Source organism: Helicoverpa zea, chromosome 14 (genome assembly GCF_022581195.2).
Source record: "Helicoverpa zea isolate HzStark_Cry1AcR chromosome 14, ilHelZeax1.1, whole genome shotgun sequence".
NCBI classification, from domain to species: domain Eukaryota; kingdom Metazoa; phylum Arthropoda; class Insecta; order Lepidoptera; family Noctuidae; genus Helicoverpa; species Helicoverpa zea.
This window is the reverse complement of record NC_061465.1, coordinates 2,367,678-2,389,303: the sequence shown is the minus strand read 5'-3', so window position 1 is coordinate 2,389,303 and position 21,626 is coordinate 2,367,678. Positions and strand designations below refer to the sequence as shown.

The following is a 21,626-nucleotide window of genomic DNA, read 5'->3' as shown; positions in this document are numbered from 1 at the left end:
AGACCACCGATACGTGCGGTTTGATGTTTCCATCCCGGGCTTTCAGGGGGCCCGGGAGGGTCGGTCGCACTTCCCACGGTGGGCGCTCTCCCGCCTAGACCGGGAGGCCGCTACGGAGGCGGCTTTCGTCCAGGACTGGCTGTCCCCTCCTGTAGTAGTCCGGGATGTGGACGCCACAGCGGCCCATTTAAGGGTCTCCCTGACCGAGGTGTGCAACTCTAGCATGCCTCTGTCTCATCGTCCGCCTCCTAGGCGCGCCGTCTATTGGTGGTCGGAGGAGTTGGGGGATCTTCGGGCCGCCTGTGTGGCGGCCAGGCGGGCCTACACAAGAAGCCGGCGGCGGCGCCTTCGCGACCTCGACAACGAGGACCGCCTCTATGCAGCCTACATAGAGGCCAAGTCAACATTGACGGCTCAAATGGGCACAGCCCAGGATCGCGCGAGGGCGGAGATGCTTGAGGGTCTGGACATGGATCCCTTTGGGAGGCCCTACAAGGCGGCACGCAACAAACTGCGCCCGTACGGTCCCCCAGTTGCCGAGACCCTCGAACCGTCGTTACTGGATGGGGTTGTTCAGTCCCTGTTTCCGCGCAGGGACAACTTCACTCCACCCGTGATGAGCGCCCCGCAAGGTGCGGTTCCATCGGCCGAGGAGGTCCCGCCGGTTACGGAGGACGAGGTGGAGAAGGCAGTCTTCTGCCTCAGGGGGAAAAAGACGGCCCCAGGTCCAGACGGCGTTCCCGCAAGGGTGGTGGCCATCACCGCCTCCCAGATGGGAGATAGGTTTCGGGACCTCTTCAGTGCGTGCCTGACGTGTGAGAGGTTCCCAAAGCCGTGGAAGGAGGGCCAATTGTGCCTTCTTCGGAAGGAAGGGCGGCCGGTGGACTCTCCATCGGCATACCGACCCATCGTTTTACTGGATGAGGTCGGTAAAATGTTCGAGAGGATCCTCGCTGCCCGTATCACCAGGCATCTGAGCACAACTGGCCCAGATCTAGCGGACGCTCAGTTTGGTTTTCGAGCTGAGCGTTCGACAGTTGATGCCCTGTCCCGACTCAAGGGCCAGGTGAGGGAGGCGATGGATGCGGGAGATGGACTGCTGGCTGTGTCATTCGACATAGCCAACGCCTTCAACTCAATTCCTCACTCCACTATACTGGAGGCCCTCCGCTTCCATGGGGTGCCCCCGTATCTGCGGAGACTTTTGGCTGACTACTTAAGGGACCGTACAGTCATCCTTGTGGACAAGTCGGGCCAGCTCCGACGTTACGTCGTCGAGTCCGGTGTCCCGCAGGGTTCTGTTCTAGGGCCACTCCTGTGGAACATCGGATTCGACTGGCTTTTGAGGGGCAACCTCCCCCGTGGCACTTCTGTCATCTGCTATGCAGACGACACCCTTCTGACTGCCCGGGGGAGAAATTTTGGAGAGGCGGCCAGCTTGGCCTCGGCGGGCGGTTCTCAAGTGGTGGACAGAATCTCCCGCCTAGGGCTGACGGTGGCGCTGCACAAGACCGAGGCCGTGTTCTTCCATGGGTCTCGGCAGCACCAACCGCCCGACGCCCATATCCATGTGGAGGGTGTCCGCATTGAGGTGCAGCCCCAGATGAAATATCTGGGCATAGTCCTTGACAGTAAGTGGCGCTTCAGAACACACTTCAGCGGCTTGTCGACGCGCCTGATGAGGACCGCGGGCGCCCTCTCATGGCTCCTCCCAAACATCGGGAGGCCCGGCGACCAATGCCGGCGTCTATACGCCGGCATACTCAAAAGTATGGCACTGTACGGGGCCCCAATCTGGGCAGACTCATTGTCCAGTCGGGTGAACGCCGCTGCCATCCGCAGGCCACAAAGGGTCATTGCACAGCGGGTGGCGAGGGCGTATCGCACGGTGAGCTTCGCGGCGGCGTGCGTTCTGGCAGGAACCCCTCCCTGGGAGCTCGAGGCATGGGTGCTCGCCAGAGTGTACGACTGGACGGTGGCACAGAAGGCGCTAAACCGGCGCCCAGACCCGATAGAAAAGGAAGAGGTGCGTGAGGAGGCAAGGGAGGCAATAACACTGCACTGGGCCGAAGACCTTGCCTCGGCAACGTACGGGCGCTGGACGCTGGATGCCGTCGGGCCTGTCCTGAAGGGGTGGCTTGATCGGCGGCACGGGTGCCTTTCGATGCGTCTGGTGCAGGTGCTGTCCGGGCATGGCTGCTTCGGATCGTACCTGCACCGGATTGGGAGGGAGGAGAATCCACAGTGTCACCACTGCGAAGCCACGGTGGATACGGCAGAGCACACACTTCAGGTGTGCTCATCGTGGGCTGAACCCCGCCGCGCCCTGATGGCAGTGGTCGGGAACGACCTCTCGCTTCCCAGCGTGATTGCCGCCATGCTGGGAAGTGAGGAGGCATGGGAAGCAGTAGCCTCCTTCTGTGAGGACATCATGTCACAGAAGGAAGCGGCGGAGCGCATGCGGGAGAACGACCCTCTCGCGGTGCCGCTCCGCAGACGAAGAAGGGGCAGAAGACGACAAACACGACGTCCGTCCCCATCCGCCCCGGGGGGCGATCAGCAGGCGACAGGCGCGGGGGCGCCACCGCCTGTATCACAAGGATCAACCCCTGCGCTCCGGCCATTATAAGGACCCTTCTCCACTAGGGGGAGGTATGAGGGGCCTGCCGTAAGGCGGGCAATCGCCGGTGGGGGACTGGACGCCATAGATTCCCAGACCCCCTCCACTCAGGCGAGGTCGGAGTGCCGCTGGGCCTTTTTAGTGGGTATACCGGAAACGATTTTACCGGGGAGTCCCACATACCCCTCTCCCGTCCCCCGACGGGAAGGGGATGCGTAATAGCATTTTTAGCCCAGCGACAACAAAAAAAAAAAAAAAAAAAAAGGACAAAGGGAAGTTGAGGATAAGGCACAAGTATTGCCATTGTCATGATTAAGAAAGGTAGAAAGAAAGTAGGAGGAGAACCCTTCACAAATCGATTCCCCCGTGAGAAGCATTTCATTATTATAATTTAGTGCACTAGGTATTGCGTTTAACTTATGACGGTTCTTAACAAAAGTCCAGAAATATTTTGGATTTTGTTTAATTGCATTCTCAGTCAATCTGACGTAGGTGTTATAACATTCAGATTCCATATTTTTAACTCTCTCACGCAATAACTTAAATGTTAAACTGTCAGATATATTACCATATATCTTAAATTTTTTTAAATATTTAAATTTTTCTCTAATTGTTCTTATAAGTGCTCGGCTGTACCATGTAGGGTATTTATTTTTACGGACAATTTTCAGAGGTATATATTTTTTCTGCAATTTAGATAAAGTGTCATTAAAAAACTCAACTGAATCATCCATTGAACGAGACGAAAATTCATGACCCCAGTCAATAGCACTTATCCCATTATTTAAAGACTGGAAGTCTCCCTTACTATAAATATACCGCATTTGCGGCGCACATTCCAAGGTACGTATTGCGAACTGATGAATGTTAATGAATAAAGCTGGATGATAAGGGTCCGTAGTTACTAAAGGTTCTGAACATTCATAAACGTGAACTACTTTATTAGACAGAACTAGATCCAAAAATTTACCATACCTATTACTTACCGAATTATACTGGCCGAAACCCATTATGGTGAGGAACTTTTAAGGTAGAAACACATTATTGAAACGCCACGCCACCCGACAAAACGTGATGCGTGTTGAGTGGAATCAATTCGTACTATTTTCTATGCCTAGAATCACATTATAAACACCCGACGCAACAACATGCGCGTACACGCCACCCGATCCCTGACTGCCAGATCAACGTGTCGCCGGTGGTGGGGGTAAACACGCCACCCGACGCACCGCTCGCAGTGTGTTTCTAGTGCAGACCCGACGCCACGCGTCATTTGTTCGAGAACTTTCTTTGATTTTGCACGCGGATTTTATTTGCATCTTTTGGAAATGAGGGACGAACAATTAATAGAATTAGTGAAACGATATCCTATTCTATATAATACTAATTTAGCTCAGTACAGGGACCATACTGTACGAAATAATGCTTGGGAAGAAATTGCAGGGGAAATGGATACACCAGGTAAGTTTTATTACGAATATTATTTATTACAAAATAGAATATACTTATTTTTTACTTGAATATATATACCTATTGGATAGGACTGTATATAAAATTGAATAAAAAATGCTTCGTGAAAATTATATAAGAGAGTTGTATTCCGCAAGACTTATTTTTGACAACGAAAAATTAAAAAAAGATAAAACAAAACACAGACACAAAGAGGTTCCTACTTTATAGGTTTTGGTGTTTTACATTAAAAAAGGTTTCACGTTCTGGGTATCCCGAACACCTATGTTAACTAAATATACATATATCTCGTATGAACTTAGTTTTGTGATTTTTTTGAAGAGTAGCCATGTTATTAATGTTGTCTACCTCTCCTCACAATATCAAGCTGCCACGGAACGGCGCCTTCACTGTTAAAATATTCTTTGAATTTGTTTCTCACTGTAAAAGCATATTGTGTGGAATTTCTACGAATTGGATTTAAATTGTCAAAGGCGGTAGATTCTGTCACATTTGTCTCTGGATGATCACAGTTCGAGGGTAAATTATCCGTGCCCAAATAATTGTGTAAGCAACATGTTGCTAAAATTATTTTGTCGACCATGTCAGGTTGTACTGACATAGGACCTGCAAATACACGCCATCTTGATCTTAAGATGCCAAAAGCATTCTCGACTATTCGTCGAGCACGACTGAGTCTGTAATTGAATATTTTATTGGGTTCATTGTTACGAACGTCATTCTTACTGTAGGGTCGCATCAAAAATGGTTTTAAGGGAAAAGCTTCATCTGCCACAATCACATGTGGCAATGGTTCTGAATTCGGAGTTAAAGGGTTAGCGGCTGGCAATTCTAATTTTCCTTTTTCTATTAATTCTCCTAAAATGGATTTTTCAAATATGCCACCATCGCTGTTTTTACTATAGGATCCGACGTCCACAACTAAAAATCTATACTTTGGATCTACTACAGCTAGTAACACGATTGAATTAGTTCCCTTATAATTCCAGTAATTTGAACCACCATTTATAGGACAAATAATATTCACATGTTTTCCATCTATTGCTCCACAGCAATTTGGGAAATTCCAGTAATTTCTAAAACCATTTTCTGATTCTTGCCAAATTGCAGTTGTAGGTTTGGGCATATAAATAGGACCCATTTTCTTCCAAATTGCATTGCAAACGTCTTGCACAATGTTTCGTACGGTACTGAATCCCATTCGATAGTTGAATCCCATCGATCTAAATGAATTGCCCGTGGCTAAAAACCTATAACAAAAAATTTCATTATTTTTCTTTTCTTTCAGTTGAAGATGTAAAAAATAAATGGGCAAAATTAAGAAACTGCTTCACAAATGCATTGAAAAGACGCCGCAAGAAGAGCGGTCAAGCAGCAACTAATTTAGTACCTTGGAAATTTGAGAAGCAGATGGAATTTCTGTTACCACATTTAGAAGGGAGACAGACTGTTACAAACTTAGCTGATATAAATGATGAAGATTCAACACAACACTCTGAATTGCAATTTTCTGAAGAATCTGCACTTTCACCTCCTCCTATAATTCGTTCACCTACTCCAGGGTCCTCTTCTTCCAGGGCATCTGCTGCAAGAGCTTGTACTACTCTAAATTTTACCCCGAGACGCACAAACAAAAATGATAGTGATACTCAAATTTTACGAGAAATGGTTGATGTAATGAAAACGACGCAGGATATGAGACAGAAAAGAGGAGTACCAGACATGGATGAAAATGACTATTTTTTTTTATCAATGAGTAAACAATTGAAGAAGTTACCTAAAACAGACCAAGCTGAAATAAAATTTCAATTACATAAGCTAATACATGATTCGGAAATGAAAATGCTTAATAACCGTGAAAGAATTCTGAACACACCGATAAATATTACTAGTGATAATATAATTCACAATTCTAATAAGCCATTTATTGTAAAACCAAATCAAAGTCCATATACACACACTAGGACAACAGAAAAAGAAAATGTACCGGTTAATATTATCCCTAACCAAACATCGCGTGATTTAGAGAAGACTACATTATACTATAACTTAAATACGAATCAAATAATGTCGAATCCAAATGTGACTCAATATAGATATTACGACCATTCTCTATCAGCACAAAATGATGTGTCAAAAGTAGAAGCTGGACAGTTGCCAAATGAAAATACTAATTTGAAAGAATATTATGATAGTTTTGACCATGAAGAAAAGTTTTAAAAGACAGTCTGATCTTATTTTTTTTTTAATATCTAGTAGTTACTTACCTGAGGCATACAGCAAGTCTTTCTTTTGTACTGATTGCTTCGCGAAATGTTGTCCTTTTCTTTTGTATATCATTTTTAATAAATTCATGTATTTCCTCAAATTGTGTTTTAGTAACCCGAAAATACATATGAAATCTTTCGCTGTCATTAAGTAAATCTTGATAAAGAGCATGATATTCACCACACGTACTTCTCTTTTCATTTATTTCATGCACCCAGTAACGTCTAGTTTGTTTCTTATTCTTGAGTCGTTTTAGTAACATATATGTACCCAAAATTTGCATCAATCCATCTTCAAAATCTTCATCTGACTCGTTATTTAGAAGATCCATAGTACACGACTATACATGTTCACCGCCGCACATAGACTGAATTAAAAAATTGCGAGCGTGTCGTGGCATCACGTGTTGGTAATGTGCACAGTGCTCATGGGGTGGCGACACGTTGTGTGGCGTGGCGTTTCAATAATGTGTTTCTACCTTTATTGTTTGAATTGATTATCTATACATCTTATTTTTAAACAACTAGTTCTTAGCTAATTTATGTATTTAATTAAATGATAAAAAATGGAAAACTAGTCCTACTAAGTGGTATGAAGTTGCCTGAGTAACTGGGTTGATGAAGTCAGATAGGCTGTTGCTTCATCTAAGCACCCACGGTTAGACTGAATTTTTAGTTAGTACCTTTATGTTTAGTTAGTAAAAGGCTAAGGAGATGATGATGATAGCTCCCTTGGTCGCAATATTGGCTTTGCGATTCTGGAAGATTGTGTGGTAAACTTTATGTGTTTTTCTTGTCATGACCTCATTGACGGCGATATCAATTAGGTATTTCAACCATTTCTTAAGTGTAAACTAACTGTACAGCTTAAGCAACGCGGTGTAATAACATACGTAGTCATGGCAACAGTTACCACTTTACAGGCTTATGGTAATTATAAACGCGGTAATATCAGATTATATTACTGTCGGCCTTAGAATAACAGCCGGTATCGTAATACGACGCTGAAGGCTTAGGTACTTACATATACATTGTGTAGTTATATAGCTATGTGTGTGGTAGGAATAGGAACCACATTGACAAATAAGTCATCATCATCCTCCGAGCCTTTTCCCAAACTATGTTGGGGTCGGCTTCCAGTCTAACCGGATTCAGCTGAGTACCAGTGCTTTACAAGAAGCGACTGCCTATCTGAACTCCTCAACCCAGTTACCCGGGCAACCCGATACCCCTTGGTTAGACTGGTGTCAGACTTACTGGCTTCTGACTACCCGTAACGACTGCCAAGGATGTTCAATGACAGCCGGGACCTACAGTTTAACGTGCCATCCGAAACACAGTAAAATAAGTAATCCTGGGTAAATAGAATTGGATGTAAATATAAGAGGCTCCTAGGGCCTTTTAGGGCAGAAAAAAGATAATATCACAAAGGGCTCCAAGCTCCAAGAGGCAACATGTGTAGGTTAATACGTAGCAAAAAAAAAACATAGTAAAGACATACAATGATAAATGAATCGTAATAGATATGGACAATGATTGGAGGAACGCTATGAAAAAAACTGATTTAAATGAAACTTAGACCACTGAGCGTAGAATCAGAGAAAGAACATAGTTTGATCCGCGGGGTAAAAAGAAAGCTATAAAAAAAAATCTACCTGGGGAACAACAATAAACCAAGAACTCGTGTTTTCTATAACGAGTTAAGCGTGTAACAAAACCTCTGAGGTTTAAGAAAAATAATATCTCAATTATGTTCAAGATTTCAGTACAAGTTTCTGACATGGTTGTGAAATTGTTTAATGTAGACGGAACATAATGGATTTATTTTATGTTCAGTAACTTTGCCTTCGTATGTTGTTTAAAGAGGCAGCAGGCAGTAGTTTATAATTGCTTTGCATTGCTGAACACCCATCTTCTATTATGCTGACCAGTCTTTTCCTGGTCGAACTATACAGAGACTCAATTGAATTGATCCTAATAACTCAAACTATTATTAACTAAATTATGATTAACTAATTGTAATATAATTGCTGCGTTCATTCAATTCAAAAATCAATCCAAATGAAAAAAAATATGTTCGAACTGAATTGAGGATCTCCTTTTTTGGAATTCAGTAAATAAATAGTACATGTAACTTTCATCATCATCTTCAAGACACAGGCCTCTTCTCATGCAGAGAAGGAATTCCTCGACATAGTTGCGAGTTTACTTGGAAGGTCGATGCTTTAACTATATGCCAAAGGGTTAATTATGGCTCATTGTGCTATTAATAGCCCCACATTGACATTTGATTGATTTGTACATGGCCTCTAATTAGTTGGTGAGATTGTATACGAGCCTAGGTGATTAATACCTCAAATTGACATCGATCCTTGCTAATTATTTGTTGCAAAACTAAATAATTGGTCAAATAAATTGAGATTTTTTTTTACAAACTTCGGTTAATTGCATTGCGCGGAACGCGCCCGAGTCATAACAATCATAAAAGTTCCGATACTTAAAATATATTTTTTGGCATTATTACTTTGAAATTTTATAGAAAAGTATTAACATTAATCGTTTATAGTGTCACAGATTCAGTGTTATCGATTTTCTACGTCAAATATAAAGAAGAAAGTAATTTTACGAACTTAAATAAAGTTACCAAAAAGTGTCCGTCATCCGACCAATCCGCAACTACACGGGATTCTCACGGTAAGGCGTACCGTATAAGGTCTAAATTGGAGTGCATCAAAAGCCGACGGAGTTCCACGGTCCTACCAACATTACGCTGACACGAGCAACAGCACGTTCCACGTACATTTCTGTTTTATTATTTTGTATTTTAAGCATAATTAAAAGGACGTTCTGAAACATAAATAAAACATTTTTTGAACACCAATATGGATTTTAAATGCTGTCGTTTACTAAACAAGGATGCTGTTAAAGAGCTGGCATGCTGCCAATGTGATGATAATTATCACATTAAATGTATCTTCCACAACAAAGAGGAAAACTGGGTCCCTGACCAATACCTTCTCTCGTCGTGGCTGTGCCCTACCTGTACTAAAGGTAAACAAAGAGACAACCGAGATGATACTCCCGTGCTTGCTAGAGTCGACAAGATAAAGGGAAAGACCTCACCATGTCATCAGAATGTGACTATAAGAAAAAACTCTGTCGCAAAGAAAGAGGAACTGATCTCAACGTCGAAGGACGCATTACGTGTTATTGTCAGGGAGGAAATCAACGCGGCCCTTTATACCATTAATGATACCTTGAAGGATCTTAAGTCTGAAGTCAACGATCTGCAAGTCAACTTTAAGTTTATGAGCGATAAATACGATGCTATTATGGCAAGATTATCCTGCATAGAAGCAAAGTCCAAGACAGTTAATAAGCTAGAATTGGAGGTCAACGAAACAAAAAGCCAAATAAACTTGATCAATAATAGCATCGAGAAGCAGGAACAATGGGGAAGACGGTCGAATGTTGAGATTATAGGGTTGCCTGAAAAGAATGGAGAGAACTTGATTGCGATCCTGACAAAGCTAGCCACCCATGCTAAATGCCCTTTCAACGCACAGACCGATATAGATTTCGTGACTAGAGTGGCGCACATGAATAAGGATATCAAAAAACCCAAGCCAGTGGTAGTACGTTTTCTAGCAAGATACAAAAAAGATGAATTTTTATCCCGATTGAGAGGAATTAAAGATTTAAAGGCATGTGACATTGGCTACCCCAACGATACAAATCGTATTTATGTTAACGAACACCTGACTAGTTGCAAGAAGTTATTGTTAAATAAAGTTAAAAAGCTAGCTGAAGAAAAGCACTATAAGTACGTTTGGGTGAAAAATCTTTCTATACTTGTACGAAAAAGCGATTCTAGCGCAGCTATTCTGATCTCTACTGAGAACGATTTAAAAAAGTTAGTCTAAAAAGTTATTTTATAATCCATATTGTATACACATTCATATTCATGGTATTTAATCTTGTTGTCATTTTGAAATTCTTAATTTTCTTTATAGTGCCGAACCAAACAGTAACGAAATATATTTTAATTAGTTTAGTCTCATTTCAGCAGGTGAGATTGTTGTATGTGTGGTTGGATGACGATTATAATTCTTTTGTCATAAATGTCGTGGGCTTGTTGTTTGTTTGCGTATTAATAACAACAGGGTCTTCTTCAATTTTAAATAAGTGTCATATTAGTAAAATTTCCAGTGATTTCTAACACTAGCATTAACATTTATTATCAGAATGTGCGTGGCTTGCGGACAAAGACGAATTTATTTTTTAATAATATGTTACTATGTTCATATGATATTATATGTTTAACCGAGACGTGGTTGTTGCCAGGGATATTTAATGCCGAATTATTTGATGACCGGTTCAATGTTTATAGATGTGACAGGGATTATGATTCCAGATCGGATGTAATGGGTGGAGGAGTTCTTATTGCTACGAAAAAGGGTTTAACGATCGATGACGTCATCGTTAACCCATCAAGCGCATCAGCGTCGGCTGATATCTTAAGTTTGAGTGTCCTTGTTAAGGAGCGTTCCCGGAACTCTAAGCTTAGGTTATACTGCTGTTACTTCCCACAGAATAATCATCAACTTAATGAGGAGATAGCATTCTACGAACAAGTTTCTCAAACTGTCATAAATTGTCCAAATGACCGATTCTTGTTAATTGGAGATTTTAACGTTAGAAATGCAAACTGGGTGTCGACTCCACAAAGTAATGAAGCAGTTCTTAACTTAGTCCATGTAAATCCTTTGGTTGGAGTTTTGTCAAATTTTTTATCATTGAACAACTTTTCACAGTTTAACATAGTAGCGAATGCAAATGAAAGGCATCTCGACTTAGTTATCAGTAATCTCATTTGTAAGGTGGCAAGATCCCCATTCCCACTGGTTAATGAAGACCCACACCATCCTGCTTTGGAAGTTAATGTACATGATGTTAGTCTAAGTACGTTACGATCCCCATCGCGAATAACTCGTATGTTCAGCAGTGCCGATTACGATTCCATTAATTCAGTTCTCTGTCATATTGACTGGGATACTATTATAGATGAACAAAATATTAATGAATCTGTGTTTAAATTTTATAATGTTTTGGATGAAGTAATCTGTGATCATGTTCCAACTAAAATTATTAATAATACTAATAAGTACCCGGTATGGTATTCTTCAGCTTTGAAGAAAATTATTAAAGAAAAATTAAAGTATCACAAGAAGTGGAAATGTTATGGTCAGCATAGTGATTATTCGACTTTTGTACTCTTAAGAGATAGGCAAAAAAGAGTTGCTAAGGAATGTTACGATAAATATATTAGTAATATTGAAAATAGAATAGCAAAAAATAGTAAACACTTTTGGAATTACGTGGCATCAAAAAAAAAGGATAATAATCTTCCTGACAGCCTTTACCTAAATTGTGTATCTGCCTCTGATGGAGAAAATATCGCTGATCTTTTTAATACCTATTTTGGCTCAGTTTTTGAAACAGAGATTACAAACCATCAATTCACTTCTAATACCGTTAACAATGACACATCTTTAAATCTCAGTAAAATTGATATTTCTTTGGAGACTGTTTCAAAATATCTCAAAAACTTAGACACAAAAAAAGGTTCTGGTCCTGACGGCATACCCCCTTTATTTCTGCATAGGTGTTCTAGAGCCTTATCAGTTCCTTTGTATAGGCTGTTTAATGCGTCATTACGATTGGGCTCCTTGCCGACGATGTGGAAGCAGTCTTACGTTGTACCTATTTTTAAAAGTGGAGACAAGCATGACGTTAAAAATTATCGCCCCATCTCGAAGCTCAGTGTCATACCCAAGCTCTTTGAAAGGATTGTTTGTGATATAATTACACCTCTTATTAAACCTTTACTGATACCTGAGCAACACGGGTTTGTTAGTCGGAAATCCACTGAAACCAACTTATGTGAACTGATTGAGAGAGTAACCGTAGCTATGGATGAAGGCTTGCAGGTGGATGTCGTGTATACCGATTACTCAAAAGCCTTTGACAAAATTTCTCATAAAGTTCTATTACATAAGCTTGAATACATCGGTATACATGGTGATTTACTTCGATGGCTGGAGTCTTATCTGCGGGATCGTAGCCAGGCGGTTACTGTCAAGGGCTTCTGTTCATCATTCATACCCATAACGTCTGGGGTGCCTCAGGGCTCGCATCTCGGACCTCTTTTATTCAATATACCGTAGAGGCGGGTTACTTTGACCCTAGGGCATAACTTTGGCCCAAATCGAGAAAATGTTAGAACTGTCCGCCGTGTCGCGACCGTACAACCGAACGTCGTAGTTCCTTCGGTAACTAATAGATGGCGATATAGACGTGTACTTGTGGAACTGTTTTACCGACTCAACTGCACGTCGCTACATATTCGCGCCATTTGAAATTTTGACCCTATCACCGGCGTATTTTTCTGCTGCAAACTTTGATGTGTATTGCTGTATTTTGGTAAGTTTTGCAATTGGATTGTTATTTATTTTCTTAGGCATGTATATAGGAGTATGGCAATTGTTTTTTAAAGACGATTTACTTGTGTGTTGGGACTTAAATTACAGATCTAGAAAATCGGTATACATTGACCGCCTTTTCGGGTAACTTTGGACCAGCGGGCCAAAGTAACCCTGCGAAGTTTATTAGTAGAGAACTTTACATTTCTGATCCGTTTGTTACAGAATTAAAACACAAAGCGTTATTCCTGATGCCATCCAGGTACAGACGACAGCCTGGCAGTCGTCGGTATGTCGACTACACCCAGGCAGATTTAAAAAAATGTCTGGATGCAATCCAATCAAAAGTGCTCACACAGAGAGCAGCTGCAGAGTTGTTTAACATTCCTCGCAGTACTTTGAAGAACAAATTGATCCGGAAGCACCCTAACAAACCAGGTAAACCTAAAATTTTTACTGAAGAGGAAGAAAACGCTTTTGAAGCACACATAACTGCACTTTCGGAAAATGGGTTTCCGCTGACAGCATTAGACCTGAAAATGATAATTAAAAATTACCTTGCATCCCAGGGAAGAGTTGTGAAAATTTTTAAGGACAACATTCCTGGTAAAGACTGGTTGGCTTCTTTTCTTTCACGACATCAGTCTCTTTCACGGCGACTTGCTAACAATATTAAAAGAGCCCGAATTCAAGTGTCGGAAGATGTAATTTCCAATTTCATAGAAAACATCGACAAAGAACTAAAAAGCGTTCCACCCGAAAACATATTCAACTACGATGAAAGCAACCTTTGTGATGACCCTGGAAAGAAGACTATACTATGCAGAAGAGGAACAAAATATCCTGAAACTATAGTAAACTCTACAAAAGTTAATTTTACTGTCATGTTCTGTGGCAACGCCGCTGGGGAAGCAGTTCCACCGTTCATCGTTTATAAGTCGGATCATCTCTGGTCGACTTGGACTGAAAATGGCCCCAAAGGTGCTCGATACAATAGAACAAAGAGCGGATGGATGGACAGCGCAACTTTTGAAGACTGGTTTCTTAATCATCTTATGCCAGTCCTCAAGAAGAAAACTGGAAGAAAAGTGGTGATTGGAGATAACCTTGCTTCACACATTAATAAAACAGTTTTGAAGGAGTGTGAGAAGCACAACGTTAGTTTTATTTGCTTGCCACCCAATGCAACACATATACTTCAGCCCCTAGACGTGGCATATTTTCGACCTTTGAAGTGCAAGTGGCGACAAGTAATGCTTCAATGGAAGAATAGTCAATTGGGTAGGAAACTGTCAACTACACCTAAGGATCAATTTCCACGACTATTGAAAACCGCTTTGGATTTTTTGACCGAGACCAAAGCGAATTTGGTTGCTGGTTTCAGAAAGACAGGCATATTCCCCGTCGACAAACAGGAACCATTGGCTAGATTACCTCAACAAGATCGAATCATAAACGCAGATCTTATCGGAAACTCTTTTATGCAAAAATTGGTACAAAGCCGAGCTGAAGCGTGCCCTGAACAGAAAACAATTAGGAAAAAGAAACTTAATGTACCACCTGGAAAATCAATCTGTGCCACTGACCTTGCAGAAGCAGGTCCATCGGGTTTACAGCAGGCTAATACTATAAAAGAAATGAAAAGGGCAACAAAACGCAGACGACGCAATGTCTCTTCATCTTCAAGCTGCACTGACAGGACCATCAGTCTGGCTTCTTCCACTGAAGACCACATAATGCCTTATGACTCTGAGGATGATGTTCTCTTGAGCAACTATGTGAGTCAGATTAATGATGCTGATGCACATGCATTTCGAGGCGATTTTTTTCTGCATTCACCTGATCTTCAGCAAGATTTCATAACGTTCATCGAGCATGAGAGTGAAGTAGAAGTGGAGTGTGTCTCTCCTGTTCTTCAATTCACTTCCCTTCAATCCATAGAGGATATACAGATCGTTGAAGAAAAGTGTAATAAGACTGGGAAAAATTTAGATGCACCGGTCTTTGAATCTGGTTCGAAACGGCAAGTTGAGGATGCCGTTGTAAAGAATAATAGAGACCATTCTGCTCTTCATTTAGGAGAAAAAATGCAGGTCGTAGAAGGTTGTCCAGACAAAGACTTGCAGGTCTCAACCGTATGTCAAATCAAAAAGTTACCGCAGGATACATTAGAACCACTAGCTTCTCGTGGAGCTTCACGTCCTCAACTTGATCTAGATCTTGTTGTTAACGACCATGTTCTAGTAACATGGAACTCACGCAAATACCCAGGGCAAGTGTTATCAGTATCCGAGGAAGGAGCCTTTATAACATGCATGAAAAGAGATAAGACGTACTGGCGGTGGCCCGCGATTAAAGATGAACAGCTTTATAGTTGGGACCATATAGTACGTAAGATTAATCCTCCTAAATTTGAAAAAAAGGGTTCTTTCTCTGTTCCTGAAATGAACGAGTGATAAGAAAAGGTTTTTCAGTAATGTTTGTAATATTAGATTAGATGCTACTCGTAAACGTTGATTCTCATACCTACATAAGACTGAAATTATAATTTTATATGACTGAAAAGTAAAATATGTCTCCGAAGGTTACCTAATTAATCTAAGATTGTTACGTTAAAACCGTTTAAGTTAATATTATTTTAAGTTTTGAAAGTTTGTTAAATTTTTTGAGACATTTTGTAGTATAATTTTTTTTTTTTAATATATAATGATTTAACCTCGTGTTTTAATTTTTTTTGAATTTGTTTCTTACATTAAACCTCTCCTGCCTGCAAGTGCGATTTTTTACCAATAAAGTTCATAGGGTTAAAGTTACCCTTTCCTAAGAATAACTTTGGCCCAAAACTTTTCATAAAAAAAAACAAGTTATGCTTATCATATTTCTAAAATACACTTCGCATCTTGTTGATTATATCCTTGAGCTTCTTTATAACTTTTAAGAATACTAAAAAGACAATACCGATACAAACTACAGATAAAATTCATAAATTATTCGAAAAAAATAGCCAAAGTAACCCGCCTCTACGGTATATGTAAATGACGTTTACTTAAATTTTAGTAATTCTAACTTTTTATTATACGCTGATGATAAGAAAATCTATAAAGTAATAAAAAATGTAGAAGACTGCATTAGACTTCAAAGTGACATTGATAATCTATGCAACTATTGTAGAAAGAATATGCTTTTTGTTAATGTAAAGAAATGTAATGTGATTACTTACACTAGGAAAAAAAAGTATATCGAATATGCCTATAAAATAAATAACATAAATATTGAGAGAGTATCCGAGGTGCGGGACCTAGGAGTTCAGTTGGATAGTAAACTGCTTTTTGACGGCCAAGTGACGTCAGTTACTAATAAAGCTTATCGTTTATTGGGTTTCATACTGAGAATTACGAGGGATTTCAAGCGTGTATCCACTTTGTTGCTGCTCTATAAAACAATTGTTAGACCAATATTGGAGTATGCGTCTGTAGTGTGGAATCCACAATATAACGTGTATATTGATCAAATACAGAGAATCCAGGATAAGTTAAATAAGCACGTATTGTGGAGGAGCAACAAAAATCACCAATTGTATGAACTACCCTCATTACCATCTCTTCAGACTCGACGTAATCAGCGGGATCTTTTATTCTTATATAAAATAATTAGAGGTCAGGTTGATTCTTCTTACCTTTTAAGTAAGATAGGTCTACGATGTCCACGTATTTCTTCACGTAATAAGGCTTTGTTTTATGTTCCGACCGTAAAGACAAATTATAGAAAAAACTCATTTATTGTTAGATCTTGCCGTACGTACAATAACGTCATCAAATCAAACAGTGATTGTCTGCTGGATATTTTTAACATACCTTTTCACAAATTTAAAAAAAGTATTCATGATTGTTTGGTTCCTGCTCCAATTGTTTGATTATAGGTAATGTGTTTTTTTTTTTATTATATACTATTTATTATTATTATATACATTTTTTTTTTTTTAACTTGTTTGTATACGTTTCATAAATGTTCTGATTCGGCGTAAATGTTTTGATTATGTTGTGGAAACTGTTTTGGATTATGTTTGGTTTAAATTGTGTGACTTTTTGGTGTAATGTATCTGTTTGTTTCCCAAATAAAAAAAAATAAAAAAAAAAAAAATAAAATTAATGTAAGGTGGAATTCCACCGGTGTGCAGCATTGTGACGCGCACAAATTTATAATATTCTTCTGGCCTACTAGCTCTCGCAAACAGTTACAATCAGCGTGCGAACATTTTAAAAATGTTCGCGAAACTGAAACCATTGCGCGCGAACACATGCTAGCTGTGGACTCGAGCCAACCATCTACCTACACATTCTTTGTTCGCGAACAAAATTAAGTACTTTGATTGCAAAGCTTAATAATTACAGGTACGTAAGTTTTTGCTGCTCCGCGGTTTGTCTGCAGTTATTCAGAAAGTGTAACTGAGCACTTTAATGGTGCGATTAAGTTTAATTCTAGCTTAACTAGTAGAACTCTTAAGTGCTGAAGTTTTAAGCAAAAGTGGGCGATGATAAGAGCACTTGTAATGAAGTTTGTTTAGTTCTCAAGTTTTAGATTTATTTGTCTATCTTAGAACACCAGTTAGGTTATCTAGTAAGGGTAGAGTTAATAAATTAGAAAAAAAACATGGTTTAATAATCCCATTTGATGAGATATGGTTAAAGTAAATTCAATATAACTTGAAGAATTACAGACACACAACACACCGAATAATGCCAAAAGTCAAACAACAACAAACAATAAAAAAGGCCAAAAATAATAACAGAAGCCGACAATACCCTTCTTTATTTACAACCCAAAAGTTTTCTTTTAAAACATTTTTATACCGAAACTTTCCACAAATGTTTAACATGCATCTGAAAAGTCCGCGCCATTTCACGAGGCCGTGGCCTACAAGCCCACTTTATTCAATCGTACAAAAAGTAGTAATAGTGGGTTTATTCAGCTGTTTATACAAAACTCGCTCGCATCACCGCACTCTGCGGATTACTGCAAAGTAACCGACAAATTAGCAAGATGAGGCCTGAAGTGATGGGCTTAAGAATTGTGAAAGTTTCCTAAAAAGTCTCAAGAAAAACGTATTTCAAGTTTTGTATTGGCCTCTAAGTTCGAAGTCTTTAATTACGGTTTTTTTTCAAAGCTAAACACGGCTTCTAACTCGCTTCGACAAACTTTGAATGACACAAGATTTGTCACAAGATGTTCGTGAAATCTAGTTCAGCTTACACAATCGAATAACATAATTGAGTCCAGCTCCAAATTTAGTCACCAGTCCCACATTCTGTTTCAAATACACACTACAAACTACGTACTAATGCAAATCCATCTGTTTGTTGAATTGGTTAGGATTCAGACTCAAGTAGTTTGAAGTTCTGCCCATAGCTTTGGGATATTGTCGCTACGAATCAAGGATGGAGGGAGCGTGTTTGGCTAAGGCCTTAGTATTTCGCTTGTTGATTCCAAACTGTTCTGGGCTATTGTGTGAACTCGGCTTTCGGTCTTCTGTTGTAATTTTGGAACATTGGATTCGATTACATGCTAACATATTATTACGGCTATTTGAGTTGTTGTTTATCTTCTGACTAAGAGATTACTTTATACACCGCAATAGAAATTCTTCCAATCCATTTTCATTTAAATTGGTTCATGCCAGGCTTCAAAAGACAATACGAGAGACTTGTTTTGAACAGTAGATTTTTGACATGAGCGTGCAAAATATAATTAGTGTTATATACTACCTTTTTAAAAGCAGTGGGTAAAAGTGATATTCGCAAGTATTTATAAATGCTCCCAAATATTATTTTTTTTCTGTATAAACGGGCCAACTTATCTAACTTAATTCACATTGCAGACATTATTATATATTATATACTCAAGTAAGAAGCAATACCCATCACTAGCTAAGAGGTCATCCCCCCTCTTTCCATTCGTTGATTAAAACTTAACATTTATTTCAATTAGCATGAAAGGAGTAACCTGAAATTGGGCTCATTCGTTTAATTAATGCTCGGACGCGGCCTGGAATTGGTGCACGGTAGAGGCAGCCAAGAGCGGAAAAATGGATATGGAAGACCATGGTTCTTTGTAACAAAAGAGATGGTAGCAGTCCTATAATTCAAGTACATATAAAATGTAGGTAAATAATAGATATTTTTGAAATTATTTATATTTTCCAATCACCCAACAATTATTTCTACACAAAAATATTATTTTATTTGGTAAAAAGGTCACTTGTGAAACAAATAAGAGTTCACGTAACGAAAAACTAAAGAGTCAGTACACAAAACCAAACTTCAGTTTAAGAAAAAACTTAAATAAAATTTACGTGTTTTCTAAAAAATTCCTTACACATAATTATACATATGATAGAACTTGGCTGTCTTTTTACATGCTTGTTTTAGTGAGTTATACTTTTTTCACCTGAAGCGGAAAGACGCTAAATTTATAATATCTACCCGACATCTCAGGTGTGAATTTTGTTTATGAATTCCTGTGTTTTAAGTGAAGGTATTTCTTTGTGTTTTGTGGTATTAACAGCGCCTTTTGTTATTAATGTGATGATATACAAGTTTGCGTGAAAAGGGTTGTGTTAGTAGATTTAGGGTTATTAGAGGATTTTGTTGGAAATATTCTTGGTTAGACGCTGTTCATAAAAAGGTGTTCTCTGAACATTTATGCTATAGTTACACATAAAAAAAATACCTTCGTTTAGAGTTTCATTTTGTCAGTTTTGCAATCAGTGTTACTACCTATATCTAAGTATATTAGTATATTATATAAGTATATATGATGTATATAGGATTAAAAAAATATATATTATCCGTGTAAACTAAGTTAATCGTAAGTCTCTCAAACACTACTACATTACTAAGATATCCTTAGACACGCCTTGAGCGACAATGCCTGGATATAATTTAATACGACATGGCTAATATAATGTAGAACATTACATTAGGATAATTTGGATGACTATTACGGCCTAAATGATGTCATAACTCCATGTTGAAATCGTCAAGGACTTAGTAATACAGGCATTATGTAAAGTACCTACTTATCGAAATACTGTACTCAGCTACATGGGGTTAGAATGAAAGCCGAGCCAAACATAGTTGGGAAAAGGCTAGGCAGGTGATATGAAATACCTAATAATCGAAATGATTATTTTATTTGATTTGTTTTCTTTTTTATTGTGATTACAATAAGTAGTCTGGAAGCCGACCCCAACACAGATGGGAAAAAGTTACCTCAATTTTATTAAATAAGACAGTAAATGAGCCGACATGAAGAGCATATGCCTCGATGGCGCAATGGTCACCATGCCGGACTGCCGAACCTGAGGTCCCGGGTTCGATCCCCGGTTCGGTCGACATTTGTGTGATGAGCATGCTTGTTGGCCGTGGTCTGGGTGTTACAATATGTATTTATAAATATGTATATATGTAGCTATATGTAGTGTATCAGTTGTGTTAGCACACATAACACAAGTTAATTAATAACTTACCATGGGGCTAACCGACCGTGTGTGAAAAGGTGTCCCGACATTATTTATTTATATGCCATAACAATATTTCGAAAAGCTTTTTTTTTATATTTTATAGATGCTGACTTTTTGACCTAGTTGCAATGAATAAATGTAAAAAAAAATTCCACTCCACCCTGCAAAGCTATTTTAAATATTAAATTTATGTATGGGCGAATAACTACACAACCATGTCAATTTGAACTGTATCTCTTAATACAATGTAGAATCATAAGGTAATTCTTACATTCTTCTCTCATTGTCAGTGTTCAGATATGTAACGGTGAACACGATGACATAATAAAACAAATCAATAACATCAATCACATAACCTTTAAAAAACAAAGTTACGTAAAATAAACACAATGTAAATTCACCTTTACACAGGAACAATAAGTCAAAGCCTTTTGAGAACTGTAGCGTCCAGTTCCTGTCAGCAAACGACTGACGTAGGACAAGCATTTTGTTGCCCCACGCAAGTGACGCTGAGCGATACTACTAGTGTGTATACGTCAGGCCTATGCAACCGTGGATTTATAGTGCAGAAGGTCAAATAATTATTAAGCTACGTATACAAAGGCGCCATGAAAATAAACTCATATTCTTGCGGAGTTTTGTGAATGTGTGTATGTATGTCACTTCATCGCGTTGAAACGAGTGAACAGATTTTGATAAACTTGGCAGTAATATAATAGTAATCTTGAATATCGGATTCAGGTTTTATCCGCGTCTCTACTACTCCTAAAGCCTTCAATCTCATGTTTTGTAGTATGAAATGCACCCAAAAGCCTTCCTTGTTAAATTGGCTATCTAACACGGAAAGCTTCCTAAAATTGGTCGAGTATTTCCTGAAATTGGCGCGTTCTATTAATGTAAATATTCAAACTTTTCAGCTTTATAATTTACTTATCTATATATTCTATAATTCTTCCACTCATTCCTAATATTCAATACTATATTGTGTTAATTCTAGACCAACTAATTTTATTATTTCAAAGTACTTCTGCACTATCTCTTCATTGTACCCCACCCTTGTTTGTACCTAGGCTCACTTTACTTTGCGAGTTGAACCGACTAGGTATCAGGCCAAGCCTTTGACATATCGGTGTTTTGGAGACACGACACACAACCAGTAACAAGCCTTTGCGGGTATGTGTGTACTATAAACATACGGCTCTTAACCGACGTAGGCATCGTAATGCGGAAATTGGTGGCGTTGTGTGTGCTAGCAAAATGTAAGTAGG

The 21,626-nt window shown here is 39.4% G+C and overlaps 2 protein-coding genes across 2 annotated transcripts; one reads left to right on the top strand and one right to left on the bottom strand.

Annotated features, from left to right (window-relative positions):
• The first annotated feature begins 3,665 nt into the window (after positions 1-3,665).
• On the top strand, positions 3,666-6,458 carry LOC124636460 (transcription factor Adf-1-like). Its single transcript, XM_047172554.1, has 2 exons — positions 3,666-4,081; positions 5,379-6,458. Exons 1-2 carry the CDS (start codon positions 3,949-3,951, stop codon positions 6,308-6,310), a joined length of 1,065 nt encoding a protein of 354 aa, XP_047028510.1. The 5' UTR covers positions 3,666-3,948; the 3' UTR covers positions 6,311-6,458.
• Positions 4,083-6,835, bottom strand: LOC124636459 (protein ALP1-like). Its single transcript, XM_047172553.1, has 2 exons — positions 6,358-6,835; positions 4,083-5,340 (listed from the first exon to the last, which is right to left on the bottom strand). Exons 1-2 carry the CDS (start codon positions 6,687-6,689, stop codon positions 4,425-4,427), a joined length of 1,248 nt encoding a protein of 415 aa, XP_047028509.1. The 5' UTR covers positions 6,690-6,835; the 3' UTR covers positions 4,083-4,424.
• Positions 6,836-21,626: the final 14,791 nt, after the last annotated feature.